This window comes from Ascaphus truei, chromosome 7 (assembly GCF_040206685.1).
Source record: "Ascaphus truei isolate aAscTru1 chromosome 7, aAscTru1.hap1, whole genome shotgun sequence".
NCBI classification, from domain to species: Eukaryota; Metazoa; Chordata; class Amphibia; order Anura; family Ascaphidae; genus Ascaphus; species Ascaphus truei.
The window spans coordinates 76,187,324-76,206,891 of NC_134489.1; the positions used below are offsets into that span (position 1 = coordinate 76,187,324).

The 19,568-nt window shown below is 39.7% G+C and overlaps 1 protein-coding gene across 8 annotated transcripts in view; it reads right to left on the bottom strand.

Annotated features, from left to right (window-relative positions):
• The window catches only part of MYO3B (myosin IIIB), a 410,453-nt gene that overhangs the window by 179,592 nt on the left and 211,293 nt on the right, over positions 1–19,568 (bottom strand). For all 8 annotated transcript variants that reach the window (XM_075609095.1, XM_075609097.1, XM_075609096.1 and 5 more), the window contains 11 exons: positions 18,053–18,157; positions 16,154–16,237; positions 15,141–15,343; positions 12,478–12,576; positions 12,250–12,364; positions 10,371–10,497; positions 9,457–9,667; positions 8,418–8,565; positions 6,725–6,878; positions 4,225–4,313; positions 2,732–2,861 (listed from right to left, as the gene is read on the bottom strand). In XM_075609095.1, coding sequence (XP_075465210.1) covers positions 2,732–2,861; positions 4,225–4,313; positions 6,725–6,878; positions 8,418–8,565; positions 9,457–9,667; positions 10,371–10,497; positions 12,250–12,364; positions 12,478–12,576; positions 15,141–15,343; positions 16,154–16,237; positions 18,053–18,157 — 1,465 coding nt within the window. The remainder of the gene's footprint in view (positions 1–2,731; positions 2,862–4,224; positions 4,314–6,724; positions 6,879–8,417; positions 8,566–9,456; positions 9,668–10,370; positions 10,498–12,249; positions 12,365–12,477; positions 12,577–15,140; positions 15,344–16,153; positions 16,238–18,052; positions 18,158–19,568) is intronic.

The window sequence follows — 19,568 nt, forward strand, 5'->3', positions numbered from 1 at the left end:
CAACAGATCCCCGGCCTGAAAGAATGGCCGCTCGTTGGGGGCGGGCTCATATAGAGCCTGGCCGCGCGCCCCGCAAAGCCTGGGAGCGTGCGCCAATCAGCTGTCAGGTAGGGAGGTTTTTTTTCAGCGCGAGCAGGGAAATTTAGCGCGAGCGGGGGGAAATTTAAAAAAACAAACACGTGTTCTGCTTGGGTCAATATTTACTCGCCCGGGGGTTAAATCCACCCGCCCCGGACGTGTAAATGTATAGGATTGTCGAACACTGCCTATGGTCCTTCTAGAGGGCAAGGAAGAGCCAGGACAGCTGCAGGGGCCCTAACCTGTAGTGGTAGTCCAGGGACCATCCTAAAATTGGCCATCCCAGAGACTGCAGTGGGCAGAGACCTGCCTTGTACCTGTACTGCACAGACCAAGAGAATGAACCGTTCCTGTTTGTTATACTCTCGCCTAGTGTGTGATCTTACTGGGGGGGGGGTGGTGTTAGTTCTACTGTAGGAGATCATCTTCGCCTATCTGGAGCCTACAGCAGATGGAGGCACTGCACGAGAACTGTGTGGGTAATGCAGCCCAGAAACCTGATCCTGTGTCCCCACTACCACCGGCGGACAGCTCAGCACTCCTGTTACCAGCAGGTATCATGCAGCACATGACCAGTAATGGTAGAATCTCCCAGAGGGTGGGGGAAACACATTACAACAATATTAAACATCTTACACTATGGCAGTCTGATTCTATGCTTCTACTGTATGATCTAGAATGGATACTTATTAGATATTGAAATAACGTATTTAATGTTAAAGTGGAACTACATTGAATTTGGAGCAAATGCAAAGCATGTGCATACATTTAACATTTTTCCGCTTTTACACATTTTAACCTTCTAAGAACAGCAAATTAAAAATACCACTTGCGAGCACATTCACACGTCTCGGACAAGTCTGGAACCCTGCCTTTCCCGATGATCTCTTAGCTTCCATTGCAGCCGGGAATTCTGGGTAATGACATGCAAATGAGCACACCTTCTAAGATCAAATTCCGATAAAACAAGGCTAAATCACAAAGTGAGACATGGTGGCATGTAACAATATCGCTTATCAACAGATAACGGTGTCTTTATCATCTTGGTGTGAGTCGAAATCTACATTTAAAAAAAAAAAAGACTGCCAAAGGCCATGGAACAAAAACAATCAACAACGGGTATGCAGTTATAATCAGATAAAGCTCACAATTGCTATACATTTTATAGCAAAAATAGCCAAGAGGCCAATAGCACCACCTACAGGGAATAAAATATGTAGCTATAAATATATGCAAATCCATCTGTGTGATTACTGTACATTATTCTCACATTTATATTTTTCTTCTTTGTGTACAATCTTTGTTTAGTTAAAGAAATCTAGCAAATTACCCAGAAAAAAAGCGCTGTCCATTTTCTCTTGTACGTGCCATTTTAATGTGCAATATGTACTGTATGCCAAAGAAAACTCTCAAAGTTCCAAAGTATGACACTCAATGAACATTTCTATATTATAAAACAAAGATGACAGACCAGGAAATTTTAATTGCGAGTGATTTTTTTTAATGTTACTAATCTCCTATAGGGAAAGAATTTTATTTAGCGCTATGAACTCGGCATCAAAATGCATTAAAGTGATGTATGTTATTGGAATCCGACTACTAGTTAAAGTTATTTACTCATTTAAAGTTGTATTTGCTTTATTTTTGTCCCCTGATTGAAATGAAATCCTTGGCTATCCACATTGTTTTCTAGCGCGTTAAGAGCCTCAATTATTATCATCTATATGTATACTACATAAACAGGTACATACAAGTGAGGACAAACATGCACAAACAGATACAAAGAGGTAATGAGGGCCCTGCTCGTGAGAGCTTACCCTCTAGAGGATGGTAGGGAAAGGGTTAAGGCAGCTGATGCTGTCTTTAATTTAGATCAAGTGATTTTACAGTTAAGTGTCAGACCCAACACTGGTACCCTCTCTCTCACAGGCTGGCCAAGATTCTATCAGCATCCCGAGACACAGAAGATTCTATCGTTGGAAAACATACACAAAATATAGGCTGATCTGCAGATTTTACTAACACTTGTGGAGGCCATGATAATCCCATCTACATTCATGCTGAAAAAAAAAAAAGGGAAAAGCTCCCAACGCGATATTTTGCAGCCGATGCGCCGCTGGAACCGCTTCTAAGGTAAGTTTTACTGATTAGAGTATGGGGTTATTTTAAGGGGTTTGGCTGCGACCAAATCTCCTAGAGCACTCTCAGGCAGAGGGGCATTGTTATTCAGCCAGCCAGTGAATATGAGACCCATTGAACAAGCTGCATGGCATCATACAGAAACCCTTATCTTCTCTTGGGATGTTACCCACATTACTCCCAGCAAGATGTTTCCCCACAATTCCATTCAGATACCTCTTTGAGCAAAATAGTCTCTATGCATAGAAATCTTCCATTGAAGCTCCGTTACCCACTCTTTATGGTCACTGACGAAGGTATAGCGATGTATATAGAAAAATAACTGTTAATGAGATTTGGCAGTGCCATTCTATAATTCTACTCCACAGTGACGTTTATATAAACGAAGCACCATATTGCAAAAGTATCTCTATAATAGTATATAATGGGGCTTCTGTACCCTGCTGGTTAACAGCTCGTTTCTGCTTGCACATGGATGCACTTCTATGCCAATGAGATTCAGCAAGTCAATTACCTGTTTTGGTCAATGGACTTGAGAACAGCTGCTGTAGAAGTTTATTTTCTGATGTTCTCAGCACCACTACAATGTCAGCTGGGAGAGTATCTCTGTTCTTCTCAAGAAACCCATAGGCATCATAAAGAACCTATGGGAGGAAGGGCAAGAAAATTATTACACCGGCTTTAAATATATATAGATACCACAATTCGTTATTGGTGAAAACAAAAACAGTAACCTCTTCTTCACTGTCAGTGCGCGCCCCTGGCAAGGAAGAAGTTAATCTACTTATAAATACTGTATATTTTATTATATTTTCAAAGCACAATATAATAGTATTACACTATTACCATATAGTTGATTTTACAGTTTTGTAGCAACATTTTTTGATCTTTGTGGCACATTGAATAAATGTTTTAAGGGCAAATTCACTAAACTCTGAAGGGGTATGAGATCTCAATCCCATGTTTACTGGCATTGACTTGAAGTGTGCATCTCTTCTTAAAGCTGCAGTCCAAGCAATATCATACATGTGTTTTTTTTTTTTTTTTAAATAAATCAGTTCTGTACTATGAGAAAATACTTGTAACATTTTTTTTAAAACAACTCTGAATTACATTTTTAATGTATTTTAATGTAACAAGCATTTGTTTGTTTCTATAGCAACCATTTACAAAGTCACATCCCCTTCATTTTCTGAAACAGACTCTGGCACACCCCTTTTGAGCCCAGCCCTCTCTCTAGCAGTGCTCCAATTGTCTCTAGTGACAGCCTGGTCACATGATCTTCCCCACAGAGCTTTGCATCTTTGGTCCTCTTCTGCAGCACTGACTGCCATTTAGTGAACAGTCATAGAGAGAAGTATATGCACACTGCAGTATGGTGCTGGAGGGGGGTACTTATCTGCCGGTGCACCGGGTCCAGGGAGGTCCAGACATCCCAGAAGAATACAGGAATACCCTCTCCTTGATAAAGGCAGTTTTCTGCCGAAACGTTGGACCTTTTAGTGGCACATTAAATATTTTCTGCATAAGAACGTGTGCCTGCTTCCATTATCTACACTGCCATTTAGTGAACCCCCGAGCCGAATCTTCCCCGATCGATCACAGGAGAAAAGATCGATCGGTAACTTAGCTAATTACTAATTTACTAAAGAAAAAAAATTAAACAGCAGCTTGGACTGCTACTTTAAGAGCTTTAGTCAATATACTATGTAGCTTTTTTCCCCATGTTAGAGAAGAGTTCAGCTCCTTTGAAATGGATGGGATGAGAATATTTTCCTACACAGGGAAGCATATTGAAAGATGTCCTAAGTAGGTACAAAGCATCATGGGTTTTGTTCTTTCCTATGTGTAATCTCACAGAAATCCCACTACCTTCCCATGTCTACGGTTACTCATTAAATATCTTATCATATATCTTCAAATGTAAACATTACAAGTGCTTACTATTTAACTACATTATTAGCGGATATTCAGAAACACAGACATTAAATAGAGACATTTTATTACCTTTCCAGCATAATGCTGAATCCCAAAACAAAGTTCAACACGTTTTGGTCTCCAAAAGTATTTGCATCTCAGATTATCTTCAAATTTATCTGCAGAAAAAAATGGGTTTTTGAGTTAAATCACACAATTTGATATTGAAAAGGTAGAAATCAACAAGTATGTAGGAAGTGAATAAACAATCCCCTTCCCTGTGTCTCTCCCCCCTACTCATGTGCTTTTTAAGATCCATATATTCTGCATTTATAGTCGTGTATTATTTCCATATTTGTGTGAAGTCTATTGTTCAATTATTACCGCTATTACATTTTTTGCTTATTCCGTGACTCTTTCGTTTTCTCTATTAATCAGTGTGTGCTGGAGCCCTTGTTTTGGTTTATTTGGTTGGTAAGAACGTAGGAAGATACACATTATGTTTGAGCCTTAAAATATTTATAAAGTCTAAAATACCAGCATTTAAGTGTAAGGATCCATGATAAAGCCATTGGAGGTGACAGCAAACTGTTACTCCAGGCACGTACTGGGACAAAATTATTGCCAGATTTACAGTACATGTGGAAATCTTCCATTACTTCAGTGGCAATACGCTGATGAATAACTGGGGTTATTTACATTGCATCAGGACCTTTTGGAAATCCAGCTATGATTGTCTCTCTTGGGTGAGGATGAGTAAAGAGGTCTGGGATTATGAGGGGAGGTAGAGTGCAGGATAAATAGTGTCGGCAGTTTCCAGTTTTGTTTCCTTAATTCATTTCCCTGTTTTTTGTTGGTTAAGTATTAAATATCTCTAATATGCATTTAAAAAATATGGTGTTTCCCTTAAATGTAATATGCGTTAGGAAATTCAGAATTATGGGTTAACAGCCAATAAGTCTGATCCTCACCCTTAAGTCTATTATATCCCGAATCTTATGTCAACTCTTCTTGTTCTTGTATAGTGCTTTACAGAGACAATTTGCAGATGATAAAACTTATTGTGTAAACATTTGGCACTGAGTTTGAAGCCTGGTTCAATTTCCAGTGTCGGCTCCTTGTGACCTTAGGCAAGTCCCTTTATCTCCCTGTGCTTCAGGCACCAAACATATAGATTGTAAGCTCATCGCGCCCACAAAAATTCTATGTACAGCGCTGTTAGTGCTATACAAGAGAAAACAATTATTATTATTTTACTTACACTTATTCAGGAAATTGTGATAGTGACGGACTATAGCAATTCTCCTGTATTACCGCTAAAAAGCCATATTGAAATGAGATAAATAACATTTCGGTTATTGTGCACATATAATATTATTTGTGAGTATGGCGTTAAATATTGCCAATTTAACTGAACTAAGTGAATATAAGTCAGGGGTATCAAACGTATTTCAGATCCCCCCTCATACTCTTCATATCCCACCTCACACTCTTCATATCCCACCTCACACTCTTAAAGCGGCAATCATTCATTTTTTTAAAAATAGGATTAAAGCATGGGCTCTCCGGAGCTGAACCCCATTCATTTCAGCTCTGGGGACCCCCTGCTTCCGGAGATACTTACCTCTGTAGGGGGTTATGGTAGCCCCTCCCCTCGGTTAGCTGCTAGCTTGGTTCATGTAATTGCTGCTTTTTAAAACTCCTGCGTCCTGCGAGCTAATAGGAGACCGTGACATCATCCGGTTCGGCTTCCTATTAGCCCGCGTGACGCGGGTGCTTTAAACCTCATAGAAATAACGGCACCTCATACAGAGAGGTCTGTGTCTCAGGTAGCAGCGGGTCCTCAAAGCTGAAATGAATGGAGTTCAACTCCGGAGACCCCCTGCTTCAAACTGTAAAAAAACATGTAAAAAACAAAAAGGCTCCATGAATTGCTCCTTTAATATCATCGTGACGAGAGAGGTGTGTGGCAGGGCGGCCTGTGCTGTGTGGGGGGAGGGTCTGTGCTGTGTGGGGGGAGGGGCCTGTGCTGTGTGGGGGAGGGGCCTGTGCTGGTGTGGGGGAGGGGCCTGTGCTCCCGCACTTGACTGCAGCAGGACTTCACACAAAAGCTAACCGGGCACTCCTATTGACCCGGCGAGCCTCGCGAGAGCTCCTGCTGCAGTCAAGTGCGGGAGCAGCACAGGCCCCCTTCCCCACACCAGCTCTCTTCTCATATGCCGGTACGGCCGATTCTGGTCTGTTGGCCAGACAGAAGGGTCCTTATGTTTGACAGCTCTGATATAGTATAAAATTATGTGAAACCCATGCATTTATGATACTGTATGATTTCATGATAAATCTTAGGGAGGGTCATGCACCACAGGTTCCAAACCTTTGCCATGCTTGAGAAATACCGATAATGCTCATCATAGCTATTTTATAGAACATGTCTCAGTTACTTTATTTATAGTATGGGAAGAAAGGACAAGAGGTTCCATTTTATGATGATAATAGTATGCCAAAAAGAAAGTCTGAAATCATATGTTCATTTTGTTAATAAAGGAGAACAGCATTTCCTAAATGTTAAAGAAATCCCACGTTTTCCTACCAACTAAAGTTTGGTCTGTTGCTTGAGGAAATCTGCTTTCTTCATCTAGCAGAGATAGAAGACCCATTGGTTTCTGAAGAAAGGTGTCTAAGAGTGGACGATTGTCCTCATACTTCACCAGTGCAGCATCTATTCCTTCACTCTGATATTCTATCTGTGGGAGAGAAATTCACACGAATAAAGAGATTTCCATTTACATAAAAAGCACGTTGTCTTCCATTCGGTCAGGCTGTCATAAGTCCTGATTCCCCAGTCTATCATAAATGTGGACATGCAAGCAGGAAGAGGGGTGAATATAGCGGAACAAGGCAATGGAGGTGTCGGACACCAACCATAGGTAAACACCCGATACGATCCCACCCTCTGCAACCGCTACCTCCGCTAAACCTGGTGTCACACTGAAACCGGGACCCTGGGCACTGCGGGAGTACTCACTTAGAAGATGCCACCAGGGAAGTTGCAGCCATGAAACCGTCCGCGTGCTCCAGCCATTGTAAGTGAAGATAGAAAAAATGCTGCGAGGCACTGCTAGCCAAAAAGTGATCCAAACTCAATTAATAAAAAATGCCAAATGTATTGATCAAAAACAGATGTACACATGCCAAACGTGCACTCTAGTGTGCGCTTTTGGCATGCGTACATCTGTTTTTGATCAATAAATTTGGCATTTTTCATTAATTGCGTGCGGATCACTTTTTGGCTAGCAGTGCACCGCCCGCAGCATTTTTTCTATTTGGATTTTACTGTGCTTGCTGGATTTTACTTTAGTTTGCCAAACGTAAATGTACGCAATGTAGAAACCACTTTAATATATACCACTGTTAAAACTTTAAAAGTCTAATAAGTGACACTAAATGTAAAAAAAAAAAAACACATTGGTGTTTATGCTGCCCCTTTGCGGAGCATTGTATGTTCTCGATCAAGGTGTTCCCCTTTTTTTATTTATGATATAGCACTACTGAGGCATCGAATTGTATTTGCCAGTCTCCTAGGATGTCATTATTTTCTGCTTCTTGATTATTGGTTATTACATTTCAATCTAAGGCAGAGTGAGTGCTGAACAGTTATTTAAGCACTTTTATATACTGTGGATTGTTCAGAAGTACATTTTTAGGGTATTGCACATTTAGGGGGCAATTCGATATGGCCAGAAGCGGCCGTTCGGGCTGTCTTCAGGCAAATATCCCCATTTACGTCAATATGGATTTTCAGCCAAAAACATCTTGAACGGCCGCTTTGGACAATATAGAATTACCCCCTTTAGGATAGAACAGGTTACATTAGTGTCTGTGTATTACAGTATGTATTTTGTTACATAGAAGTCTGTGTATTCACCGGAGCGGTGCAGACAGCAGAGAGAGATGCAAGCTTGGAATTAAACTCAGTGAAAACTTATTACAAATGGCAGCAGTCACAAGCAGAGTAATCACAGCTACAGTGTTGCTCTGGCAGTCCTACTCTGTGACCTGGTAACCCCCAAACTGCTACAGTTCCCCTTGACCAGGAATCCCAGCTAACAACCAATTGCAGCCTGTTACTAGGCAGAACAGCAGCAACTGTACAGAACTTTCAAGCACCAGTGTGATGGGAACGATATGATTCTATGCTCTTTTCTGTCTGCAAGTAAAAATGGTTGAATAGATTTATTATGAGAGGTTGCAGAGTTTGTTAAATGATAGAATTGCAACTTTACCTGCTCAAGCGCAAATATATGCTGGTTGAAATAAAACTGGATCTGCTCATTGGCGATGTTTATGCAAAGCTGTTCGAAAGAATTTCTTTTGAAGTTCTCAAATCCAAAAATATCTAGAATACCAACATTCATTCCACTGTCAGCATTGCTATGTGGAAACAAAAAGAAATAAGGCAATGGAAATAAATTATCGTAGATGATATTAAGTGAAGACTATAATTAGGAGAAATACTTGAACCTAAGCAGATGGGGATATACTCTGGATTGTTTCTGGTTTATGCTGCACATACTTTTTTTTATCCATTAAACTCATTAAACTTAATGATATTATAATATAATAGTACTGTCACGTAACTAGCCAAGCACCTTCGAACTAATTAAGTCATAGAAAAGACTTCAAACGCCAAACTGTTTTGTTGGAAGAACATTTTAGAATATCTTTTAATAATTTAACATCATTTAACTCAAATTAATGTCTACATCGCAACTCAAAATTGGAAACAGAAATGTGTAAAGGCGAGATTGTACTTCTTACCTGTAAGGGAGTTATTTTTCAGCATGCCTTAGGCATGATATGTCAAAAGAAAATCCCCCACACACGGGGTCCTACAGTATAAGCTCCTGAAAAAGCAGCATTACCACTTTATGATGTGAACATATATTCTAATTCTCTAATAAATGATCATCTTCCCATGGTGGAGTTGGGAGACTTTGCTCTATAAAAATGGTAGTGTTGTAGAAGCTTTATTGTTCTCTAACAAAATGTTATCTTGTGGTTTATTTTGGCCGCATGATAACTAGGCGCTAAACCCCCAGAGAACCTACATCTTAATCTCAAGCACTGAAAAATTCAAGCAAGTAACACTAATCAAACCCCTTGTTAGGCTCTTATTCAATATGTTGTTCTTTTGAATGGAGATGATCCCTTCTCCAACCTGGGTAAGCGTCTTCACAGCATATTGTATATAGACCTACTGTATGTGTTGCCTTAAGTTGAAAAATCATTAACACACATCCAGATACAGTATGTATTACTTGCCATATATTTTTGTCGGGTTGGAGAAGTGTATTAATACGGTTAACAATCCAGCTAAAAAGTCTGCCATAGAGAGCTTTGGACATCGCATCACGGACATCAGCAGCTTTGTCCACGGTGTTTGTCCGGATAATTGTCTCCCCTCTTGTTACCACACAGTGTGAGGTGAGCGCTTCTTGAAGCTCTTCTGCACCGATACTGAGAAGGGCAGCAGCTGCAAATAAAGCAACAACACAACAGCATTTCTTATACAGCTCATTGCTTCACATAACTGCCTCCCTCCTGGGGAATGAAACCTGCCACTTTCCTGTATAAAAGCACAGCAATCAGTATTGACACTGATAACCTGTTAGTCTCTGTCTTGTATTTTCCAATACGGCAACATTCGTGGTTTTGTGTGGGATTTTCCTAAGAAAATTTTGGTTTTCGATTAAAAAAATATACGTTTAGCAATACTGGAAAGAATAAGACATCTTTAGTTTGGAAAGTAGCAATAGATATAAAGGTGGAAAATAAATGGAACGGTTACAAAGCAATGCTAACAAAAGACACAATGATGGCCATTTTATTTAAAAAAAAAAAAAACTTCACGTTATTTTTTTTACATCAATTTATTCTGTAAATGCAATCTTCAAAATTATAATGATAAAATCAAAGTAAAAATGTTTTTTTTAAAACAAATAAGGTTGGACTAAGTAACTGGACCTATTGCATACACTTGATAACATTGGAACAGATCCTTTAAACGTCTTTGAAAAGTGGGAAAATTCAGAATAAAGCCGTAAGATTTGAATGTAAAATTTGAGATAATTAAGATATCATCAATAACGGATTGGTTTTAGAAGTACAGTATCCTATCCTAAATGAATAAATAGTACATTACAAATTATATATTCAGAACTGTAATTTCACTGTACCATTCTCTAACGCTTCTCCATTCGGAACTTCACTCTTGTCCGTCTGGTGTTTTGAAGAAATAGCAGTAAATTCAATGTTTCCAGTATTTAGTATTCCAGCCAGGATTCTGTACACTGAATAAACTTCCTGTAAATGACATTAAATCATGTTACTGGGAATAAGAGACCTGCAGACATGGACAATAATATGGATAGAAAAACCTCTTATGGCGCTGAGGGTAGGTGGCTGGAACAAGAGTCTTGTGCTGAGGTTTCTATTAGATAAGCTCAGAGAGGGAGACAAGAGAAATACAAACAACACAATAGTGTATTATCCTTTAGACAATATAAGACATGTAGATGGAAAATGGAGCATTTATTAGTTAAAACAATTGTGACTACAATTGAAGTAAAACATGAACTGTAAAATGAACAGTGGATGATCTTCTGTTAATAAAAGAAATAGGGGCTTCCCAGCACTTGAGCAGAGAGAAGCCTTGCTGCTCCACCAGAGGTAAAACTGAAATCCTACTCACCGTCCTGGAGTAGGAAATGTGCATTGGTACGGGGTCTTAAGCCAGGGGTGGCCGTCTGCTGTGGGGTACCGGACGTCTGCTGGAAGCGTGCGGGGAGATTTCAGGAATACTCGTGTAATCAACAACACCGCGTGAATTTCGCGCGTCTCCTCCGCTGACGTCACCGCCAGATTGACTCAGCTACGGTGTCCCTGGATGACCACAATACCTTCCTACGCGTTTCGACGTCAGCGGAGGAGACGCGCGAAATTCACGCGGTGTTGTTGATTAGGGCGAGTAGGATTTCAGTTTTACCTCTGGTGGAGCAGCAAGGCTTCTTTCTGCCCAAGTGCTGGGAAGCCCCTATTTCTTTTATTAACAGAAGATCATCCACTGTTCATTTTACAGTTCATGTTTTACTTCAATTGTAGTCACAATTGTTTTAACTAATAAATGCTCCATTTTCCATCTACATGTCTTATATTATCTAAAGGATAATACACTATTGTGTTGTTTGTATTTCTCTTGTCTCCCTCTCTGAGCTTATCTAATAGAAACCTCAGCACAAGACTCTTGTTCCAGCCACCTACCCTCAGCGCCATAAGAGGTTTTTCTATCCATATCTTGCATATCTGGTTGGAAGATCCCAGATTAACCTTCTACGGCAGCTCCAGGACTACCTACCCTCTAGGACTGTATCTCAGGTTTTGTTTCTCCTGTTTGTTTACAATTGTTGCACTAGCGCTTGTATACACTTATTTTACACCTTTGAGACATGGACAATAAACAGTAACTATTCTTAAATTACTTGCAGGATACATACAACAGTGTAAGTACTATGGCCAATAATGTGTGAGCCTGGTGGTCTTTATATAATGTTCATTTCTACATTTCTATATTTACTAATCAGACAGGGCATCAGCAGTTTACTGTAATGTTCTTCACTGTTTGCTTCAAATCTAAGAGAAACATGTTTTTAATTTGATAGATGTACATGCAGTATGTTACACAAATGGGTGTTTCAACTACATAGAGAAAGAGACAAAGATGGCACTGTGTAAGAATACATTTAAATGATGCACCATATAATACTGTATAACGTATCATCCTATTTTTCTATGTAGCACCTCACCACATTGCTTTCTGGCCTATTCAGGAAAGGAACTAGTAGGGGAGATAGAAAGACATGACGGACCAAATATTTATTTCTATGTTTCTAGGGCCCGCCATTTTGTTTTCTTTTCTACCAGGACAAAATTCGACATCTGAGAGGTTTATGTATAGCTTCCAAAATATTATTATCCAAATGAATAGTCTTTACCACTCTACAAACGTTTAAATAAAAACGAATGTAACATGCTATACAGCTAAAACAATGTACGTACCTCATTAGTGAATCCTATAATCCTAAAGCAATGCTGAATGGCTGCAAACTGTCTCCTATAAGATTCTGTGGTAATAATATCATGCATGACAGTGCCATGTTCACTGTCAATATATCTATAACAAACAAAGGATTCATTTGGACTAGAACAAAAAAAATCAGTAATATTTATGTGAAATATTATTTTTTTCCCCCTCACCCCCCCCCCCCCAAAAAAAATACATGTTACCTAGGAGGCTTTTTTTCTGGGAGGCTATATTCAGAAAGCTTCTTATGATGGTGTAGTCCAGCGTAAATATAATAAAATATGTGGAAATTTTTCTCACCACTGCAGAAAACAGAAAATGATGTTTATAACAACACACACTAGAGGATTTTAACTAAATAGCAGTAGCTGTACCACACACACACTGAGCCTTCTATGGATTTACAATGTGTGGTGCAACACATTATTGAAGAACATCCATTGTGCTGCATATCTAATTACAGGGGTGGGCAACTCCAGTCCTCGAGGGCCACCAACAGGTCAGGGTTTCCGAATATCCCTGCTTCAGCACAGGTGGCTCAATCAGTGGCTCAGTCGTTGATTGAGTCATCTGTGTTAAAGCCGGGATAACCTGAAAACCTGACCTGTTGGTGGCTCTTGAGGACTGGAGTTGCCCACCCCTGATCTAAGGCACCAGTGTCTCCCTGTCACTGCCTAACACTAACACATCTTGTTCTAGAATTAAATATTTGCCGTTTCAAAGAAGCCAGGTTTTAAAAAAAATGGTGAGAAACATGGAGGGGGGAAAGTGCGACCTGATGCTTGATACCTAATTTCTTTACTATCCACAAATGCTATGCTATGAAGAAGACAATTGATTGAATGAAATATGTGCTTTACATTAAAAACAATATACAGCACAACACGCCTATAAGTGCATTATGTACATGAAGACTTTGATAATACATTACATCCACGGGACATCAGACTCAAGAAACAACGTTTGGAAACTACTTTTGGTGCTTAGTTACAATGTTTTAATTCAAGGCTTTCCAAAAAGGTTAAGTGCCTTTATAAGGGCGAACAAGAGCTGTAGAAATGTAAAATGTTGCCTTGTTGTTTTTTGTAAATACAGGCAGTCCCCGTTTTACAACGCTTCGCTTTACAACGAATGGCTTATCCAACGCTGTGCAATGCACACCTATATTCATTTTCACAACGCCAAAATGGCTTATCCAACGCTCCTACGACGCTTTGCAACGTTGTGTGTGTGTATATATATATATATACACATTCACATAAACAACATTGCAAAGCGTCGTAAGAGCGTATATATATATATATAATATTATATAATATTATATTATACTATATAATATATTATTTATTATGTTATATTATATATATAATACAGTATATGCACTATATAATTTATGTGTCTGCTGCATATCTTATTGCCTGCATAAAATATTTGGTGTATTTTAGTGTTAAAAATGCCTTCAGGAACGGAACCTTTCATTTAAACAGTGTTCCTGTGGGAAAACGTGTTTCGCTTTATAACGTTTCGCTTTACAACGCCATTTTGAGTAACGCATTGTGTCGGATAACTGAGGACTGCCTGTATGTATAATATTGTGAGAGTTATTTAGTTAAAGTTGCAGCCTATTTTTCTTAAATGCAGTAATACAAGCCGGCGCTTTTCTTTTTTTTTTTTTTTAACGTGTTTGTTCTCCTAATGTAGAGTTGAAGCAGGCGGTCTCGGGAGGTGGACCCCATTAATTTAAGCTCCAGGGACCCCCTACTTCTGAGATTCTTACCTCCAAACTAGGTGCCGGTAGCTGCTCCAGATCAGCATGCAGGGATTTCAAGTTTAAAGTTCCCACGTCACATGGGCCCATAGGAAGCCGCACCGATTATGTCATGGCTTCCTATTGGTGCGCAGGGCAGGAAATATCAGAAGAGCTGACATATTGTGAATCCTGATAGCCGAGTGGAGCAGCTACCAGCACCTAATTCGCAGGTAAGTATCTTTGTAGAAGAAAAATATATTTATACTCATGTAAAGGTAATATAGAATGCACTTACAGAACGGAAGAGAAATACGGGCAGTAGGAACACCCAGGGTTCATGTAAGTATTCAAAGACATCCTGGAGTTCACGCCGTCCACTCCCTCTCTTGTCTCTCCTCCCGCATGCAGTAGAGAGACGTCACTTTGGAAATGGCCACCGCAGATCATTAGCACTACGGAGCTACGAGGCTGGAGAAGTAGATAATTCCTATAGGAGGAAGTTCCTCTTGAACGAAACGTGTTGGGCACTTTGCCAGGAGAGCAGCGGACCTACTACCTATAGGAATGATCTACTTCTTCAGCCACGTAGCCCTGTGGTACCAAGTGATCTGCGGCAGCAGCCATTTCCAGAAGTGACATCGCTCGCGTGCATGTGGGAGGAGAGGCGAGAAAGGGGGTGGATGGCGAAAAAATCAGCTGCATTCGATTGTCTCTTTAATAATGTAGCAAAACTATAACATCTTTGACTCACTATGCAGCAGAAAGCAGCTTAGAGTTGTGCTGTTTTAGTTAACATAAACTGCCTCCCATACTTCACTGTAAACAATATTACCATGTCAATTGATTTTTGTAGTTTGAAACTCGGGAAACCTGTGCCTATCTGCTTGCAGCAATCATGGTTCCTCTAAGTCTAAGTCCACATGAAGACTCACATTAAAATACTTAAGCGCCGAACCAAGGAGAAGGTTTTAGGTAAGTATGATTTAAGTGACCCAAAGCATTACCAACATCTCATTGATGTAACCCCTTCTGCACAGTCAAATGACTTCCAGTGGGGCTCAAATGAAAGCAGACTATACAGTAATAATAATAATAATAACTTGTTAGTACACCTACACAGCCTGTTTTATGACTCTGGATTTTTCCAAGAGGTATTCAGAAATCTTTGCACCCATTACAGCTCCCGTAGGTGTAAACATCATTTCAAGGTATTTTCCAAACCGGCTAGAATTGTCATTGATCACCGTGCACGCATTCCCAAACGCTTCAACCAAAGGGTTCACTTGAAGAATCTTCTCTCGCAAAGCACGGTTATTTGCCTTGATAGAAGACATACATATCAGAGGGATCTTTGACAATATACAGTATGTTTCTGCAATGGCATTGCTTATGTTTTCTCATGTTTTAACCTCTTGAGTGGCCCATAACGTAGCCACTAAGTCATGGGGGTCTGGCACCCCAGGGTTGTGCACTCAAAAGGTTAAAGGTGTAGATAAGTAAAATCTATGATACTCACTTATTTCACTGAAAGGGGCTAAAATGAGGCTAATATTACTGGTACATATTTACAAAGCATATTTCATCTTGGGGTTCTATGCAATAGAACATGGGAGGCCAGCTTCAGTCCTCAAGGGCCACCAACAGGGTTATCCATATCATGGATATCCCTGCATCAGCACAGGTGGCTTAATCAATGGCCACTCATTCTGACTGAGTAACTGATTGAGCCACATGTGCTGATGCAGGGATATCCTTAAAAACTGACCTGTTGGTTGCCCTCGAGGACTGGAGTTGCCATCCCCTGCAATAGAATGTTGAGCCTTCTTGCTTCATAAAGCACTTAATGTGGTGAGCTACCAATAGATATTTCTATCTAATCAAATGATGTCCAAACGTTTCGCTCCCATTATCATGTGGTTACACCTTACCGCTCCCTCTGTTTTCATTGTATATCGCACAAAAACAATAGCAAACTGTACAATAATGCGTTCAAATTGAACATGCGTTATCGTGGGATAGCATCTGCTACATCTGTACTTAATTAGAACTTTAAAAGTATTTCCTTTGATACTATACATACAGAACATATGCTTTTTATTCTTCTCTTGACACTATGCAACAGACAATACCTTTCCCAAGAAGGTCAGATGTTGAACAATCAGATGTGCACTTTCTGTCTTCCCCGCACCACTCTCTCCACTGATGATAATGCACTGACATATAGCAGAAATAATGAGGTGTAAATAATTACCAGGAATGCAATTGGGTGAACTCAGCTACAGAAAATGTATTACGGAAATGGGCTGCATTTAAAAAACAATGTTTTTCAGTTTCAATGATTCAATACACATTGCATTTCACAGATGTGATGATTTTAAAAATAATTGATTATTACATATTTTTGCTGGAAATAAACTGTAAATGTAACATTTTGTTTGATGCCGATTTAAATTGTCTACACAAAATTGAACCTCTGGTAAATATGTGAATATCTCACCCCAAGCCCTATACCTGACTAAAGTCATAACTAGATTATTTAACCTTGGGTGAGAAGGAGCGGCTCAGTGAGTAAAGACACTGACTCTGGCACTGAGTTTGAAGCCTGGTTCATTTCCTGGTGTCTTCTCCTTGTGACCTTGGGCAAGTCACTTTATCTCCATGTGCCTCAGGCACCAAAAACACAGATTGTAAGCTCCACAGGGCAGGGACTGTGTCTGCAAAATGTCTCTGTAAAACTAGCAGCGCTATACAAGAACATATTATAAATTCTTGACACATTTACTATGCCGTGGGGTCTGGAACCCCTGGGCTCCCGTGACGTAGTAAATACACCAAATTCAATCGACTAATTTTCTTGTGGAGATCACAGTTTACGCTTCTGTGGAGTTTACTCAACGTGATCTGTCTGAGGACCAGAAGAAGACTCCTTCTCTTCTATCATCAGTGGCAACGCGATCACATGATCACTCCCAAGGAGCCGTCACATGATCGCCAAGTGCCGGAGGGGCTTTGCCACAGTGCCTACGGCACGCAAAGGGTTAAATCGTTTTTATAATTGAATGCATAGTTTTAAGTGTTAGGACAGCTGTGTGCATTTATATTTATCTAACAATTATTTTATATATATATATATTTTCCAGAGGGAACGCGATAGAACTCAGTTCCTGTACCTTTTTCCATAGACTATGTGGTAAATGTTATAGCATTATTGTGATAATCTAAAAAAATATGTTTTTATATGTTTTATAAAACAATTACAAAGTAATAATTATTATTTACAAAAATAATAACAGATTCTAAACAATTTTGAAATGTGTATATTATTGCGCATGTCCAAGAATAATTTCTCCCCCGGTCCCATCCTCACGTCAGAGTTTCCTCACCTTTTTTTTCTAGAAAAATAAAGCACTGTATGTATGCACGTATGCACATATACACATATACACGTGTGTATATATATATATATATATATATATATATATATATATATATATATATACATACACAGTATATATATATATATATATATATATATATATATATATATATATATATATATATATATATATATATATATATATATTTCACAAGCATCTACATATCATTACATCAACTTAAACCTCTTTGCAAGAATTATCCCAGTCAGGTTTTTTTATTTAATTCATTGCCCCGCTCAACAGTATTAATCTAAAAATGTAATCACTTACAGTTCAATTACATTATATGAAATGTGTGTAGTGCTAGTTTCTTATATTTATCTAGACAAGCTATATTTTCTGTCGTCTGGCACAAAACTTCCCGAGTTCTAAGCAGATTCCTTCTTATAAACATGGTAAAAATTACTTTTGCTGAAGCAATGAGTTTCATTTAATGCTGTGTCCTTGATATCACAAATAACGTCGATATAATAAAACACACACCTCTGCTTTAAAATTGCTCTTGCCCTGGATCTCTAATACATTACAAAATAATGCAAAAATAAATAAATAAGCATTTGGTAAGGGAACACTCGCTCAGCACAATTTTACCTGATCTCTGCAAAAAGTGACCATTCCTTGATAAGCTGCATCTGCAGAGGCAAATATATGTGGGGGGTTTGAGGCCCGCTTCATACCGTGATAAAGTTTGGAGAACTAAACAAAGAGAAAGAGCCATTTCTTTCAGGCGTTAACAAATAAGATTACTTCATTTAGACTAATGTGTATCAAGAGAAAGTGACTGCTCAAACATATACAGTAGGTACCTTAAAGGAACAATTCATTTGCTTTTAAATGATATATATATATATACACACGATACCGTTTCTACACGAGATCAGGAAACAGCACTCAAGTTTTGAGGGTATAAAGTTTGAATTAAGGCAAAACAAGGCACAAAACTTGAGTGCTGTTTCCTGATCTCATGTAAAAACGGTATTGTATTCTTATTCAGTACTGTACTGTATTTTTTTATGGGACATGCTGATGCTTACCTTTGGAGTGCCGCTGCAACATTTATTATATGTGACATAGCCTCCCAGCAGTTACTTCTGTTTCTGGACCTTTCCTCTGTCAGTCCTGTTAGTGCAGGCAGTGGAAAGGTTAAATCCAGTTTTAGGCCTGTATGTGTATTTCAGCCTTGAATGTTGTAGCGATATTCGAGGGCGGGCCTTGCAACTCTGAGGTTGTCAATCTCAAGGGTGGATATTGGTTGGAACGCCCCCTGCTGTGTGTGGGCCAATCTGTATCCGGCTCTGGCTTGTAAAGAGTCAGAGTTAGAGACACTCCCCTGAGATGTTCAAATTGGGACATGCCTCCTAAATTATCAGTTAGTGTCAGTTAGTGATCAGTTAGTGATCAGTTAGTGATCATTTAGTAGGAGAGTGAGCTGAGCAAGAGAGGAGACAACAGATGAAGAAACTGTCTCTCCCTTCCCCATGCTACCAGGGGGAGGGAGGAGATATTCTACACCTTAGGCCCAGAAAGCAGGAGAGCAGGAATGATGATTACTGCATGAGAGATATGCTGCTACTGCTTCTTTATCATGGAGTCTGCTAAATAAAATACAGAAAAACATTGCTGTGTGGCTTCCTGTCTCTGCATGAAGGAGTGTCAGTGGGGGTCCATCCTCTGAAGACCCCAGAGGATACTTACTGGCTGGAGGCACTGCACCATCTGGAGATACAAAGGTAATCTGTCCCTCTCCTGTCACTGTCCTGGTTCTCCCCACACTACCGCGGAGCCCTCAGCCCTCCTGTTGCCAGCAGGTTGCAGCACCCAGACCACTTGTAGTAACCCAGAAGGAGAGCACCGCCCATCCCCCCGATGGGATAAAAGGGTTACATATATATATATATAACATAGGTTTAAAGCAGGGGGTCTCAGAGCTGGACACCATTCATTTTAGCTCCAAGGACCCCCAGCTTCCTGACATACCGACCTCCAAAAGGAGTGCCGTTATCTTTGCAAAGTTTAAAGTTTGCGTGTATCAAGCCGAACTGGATGACATCACGGCTTCCGATTGGCCCGCAGGGCACGGGAACTTTGAAACTCCGCCATTACATGA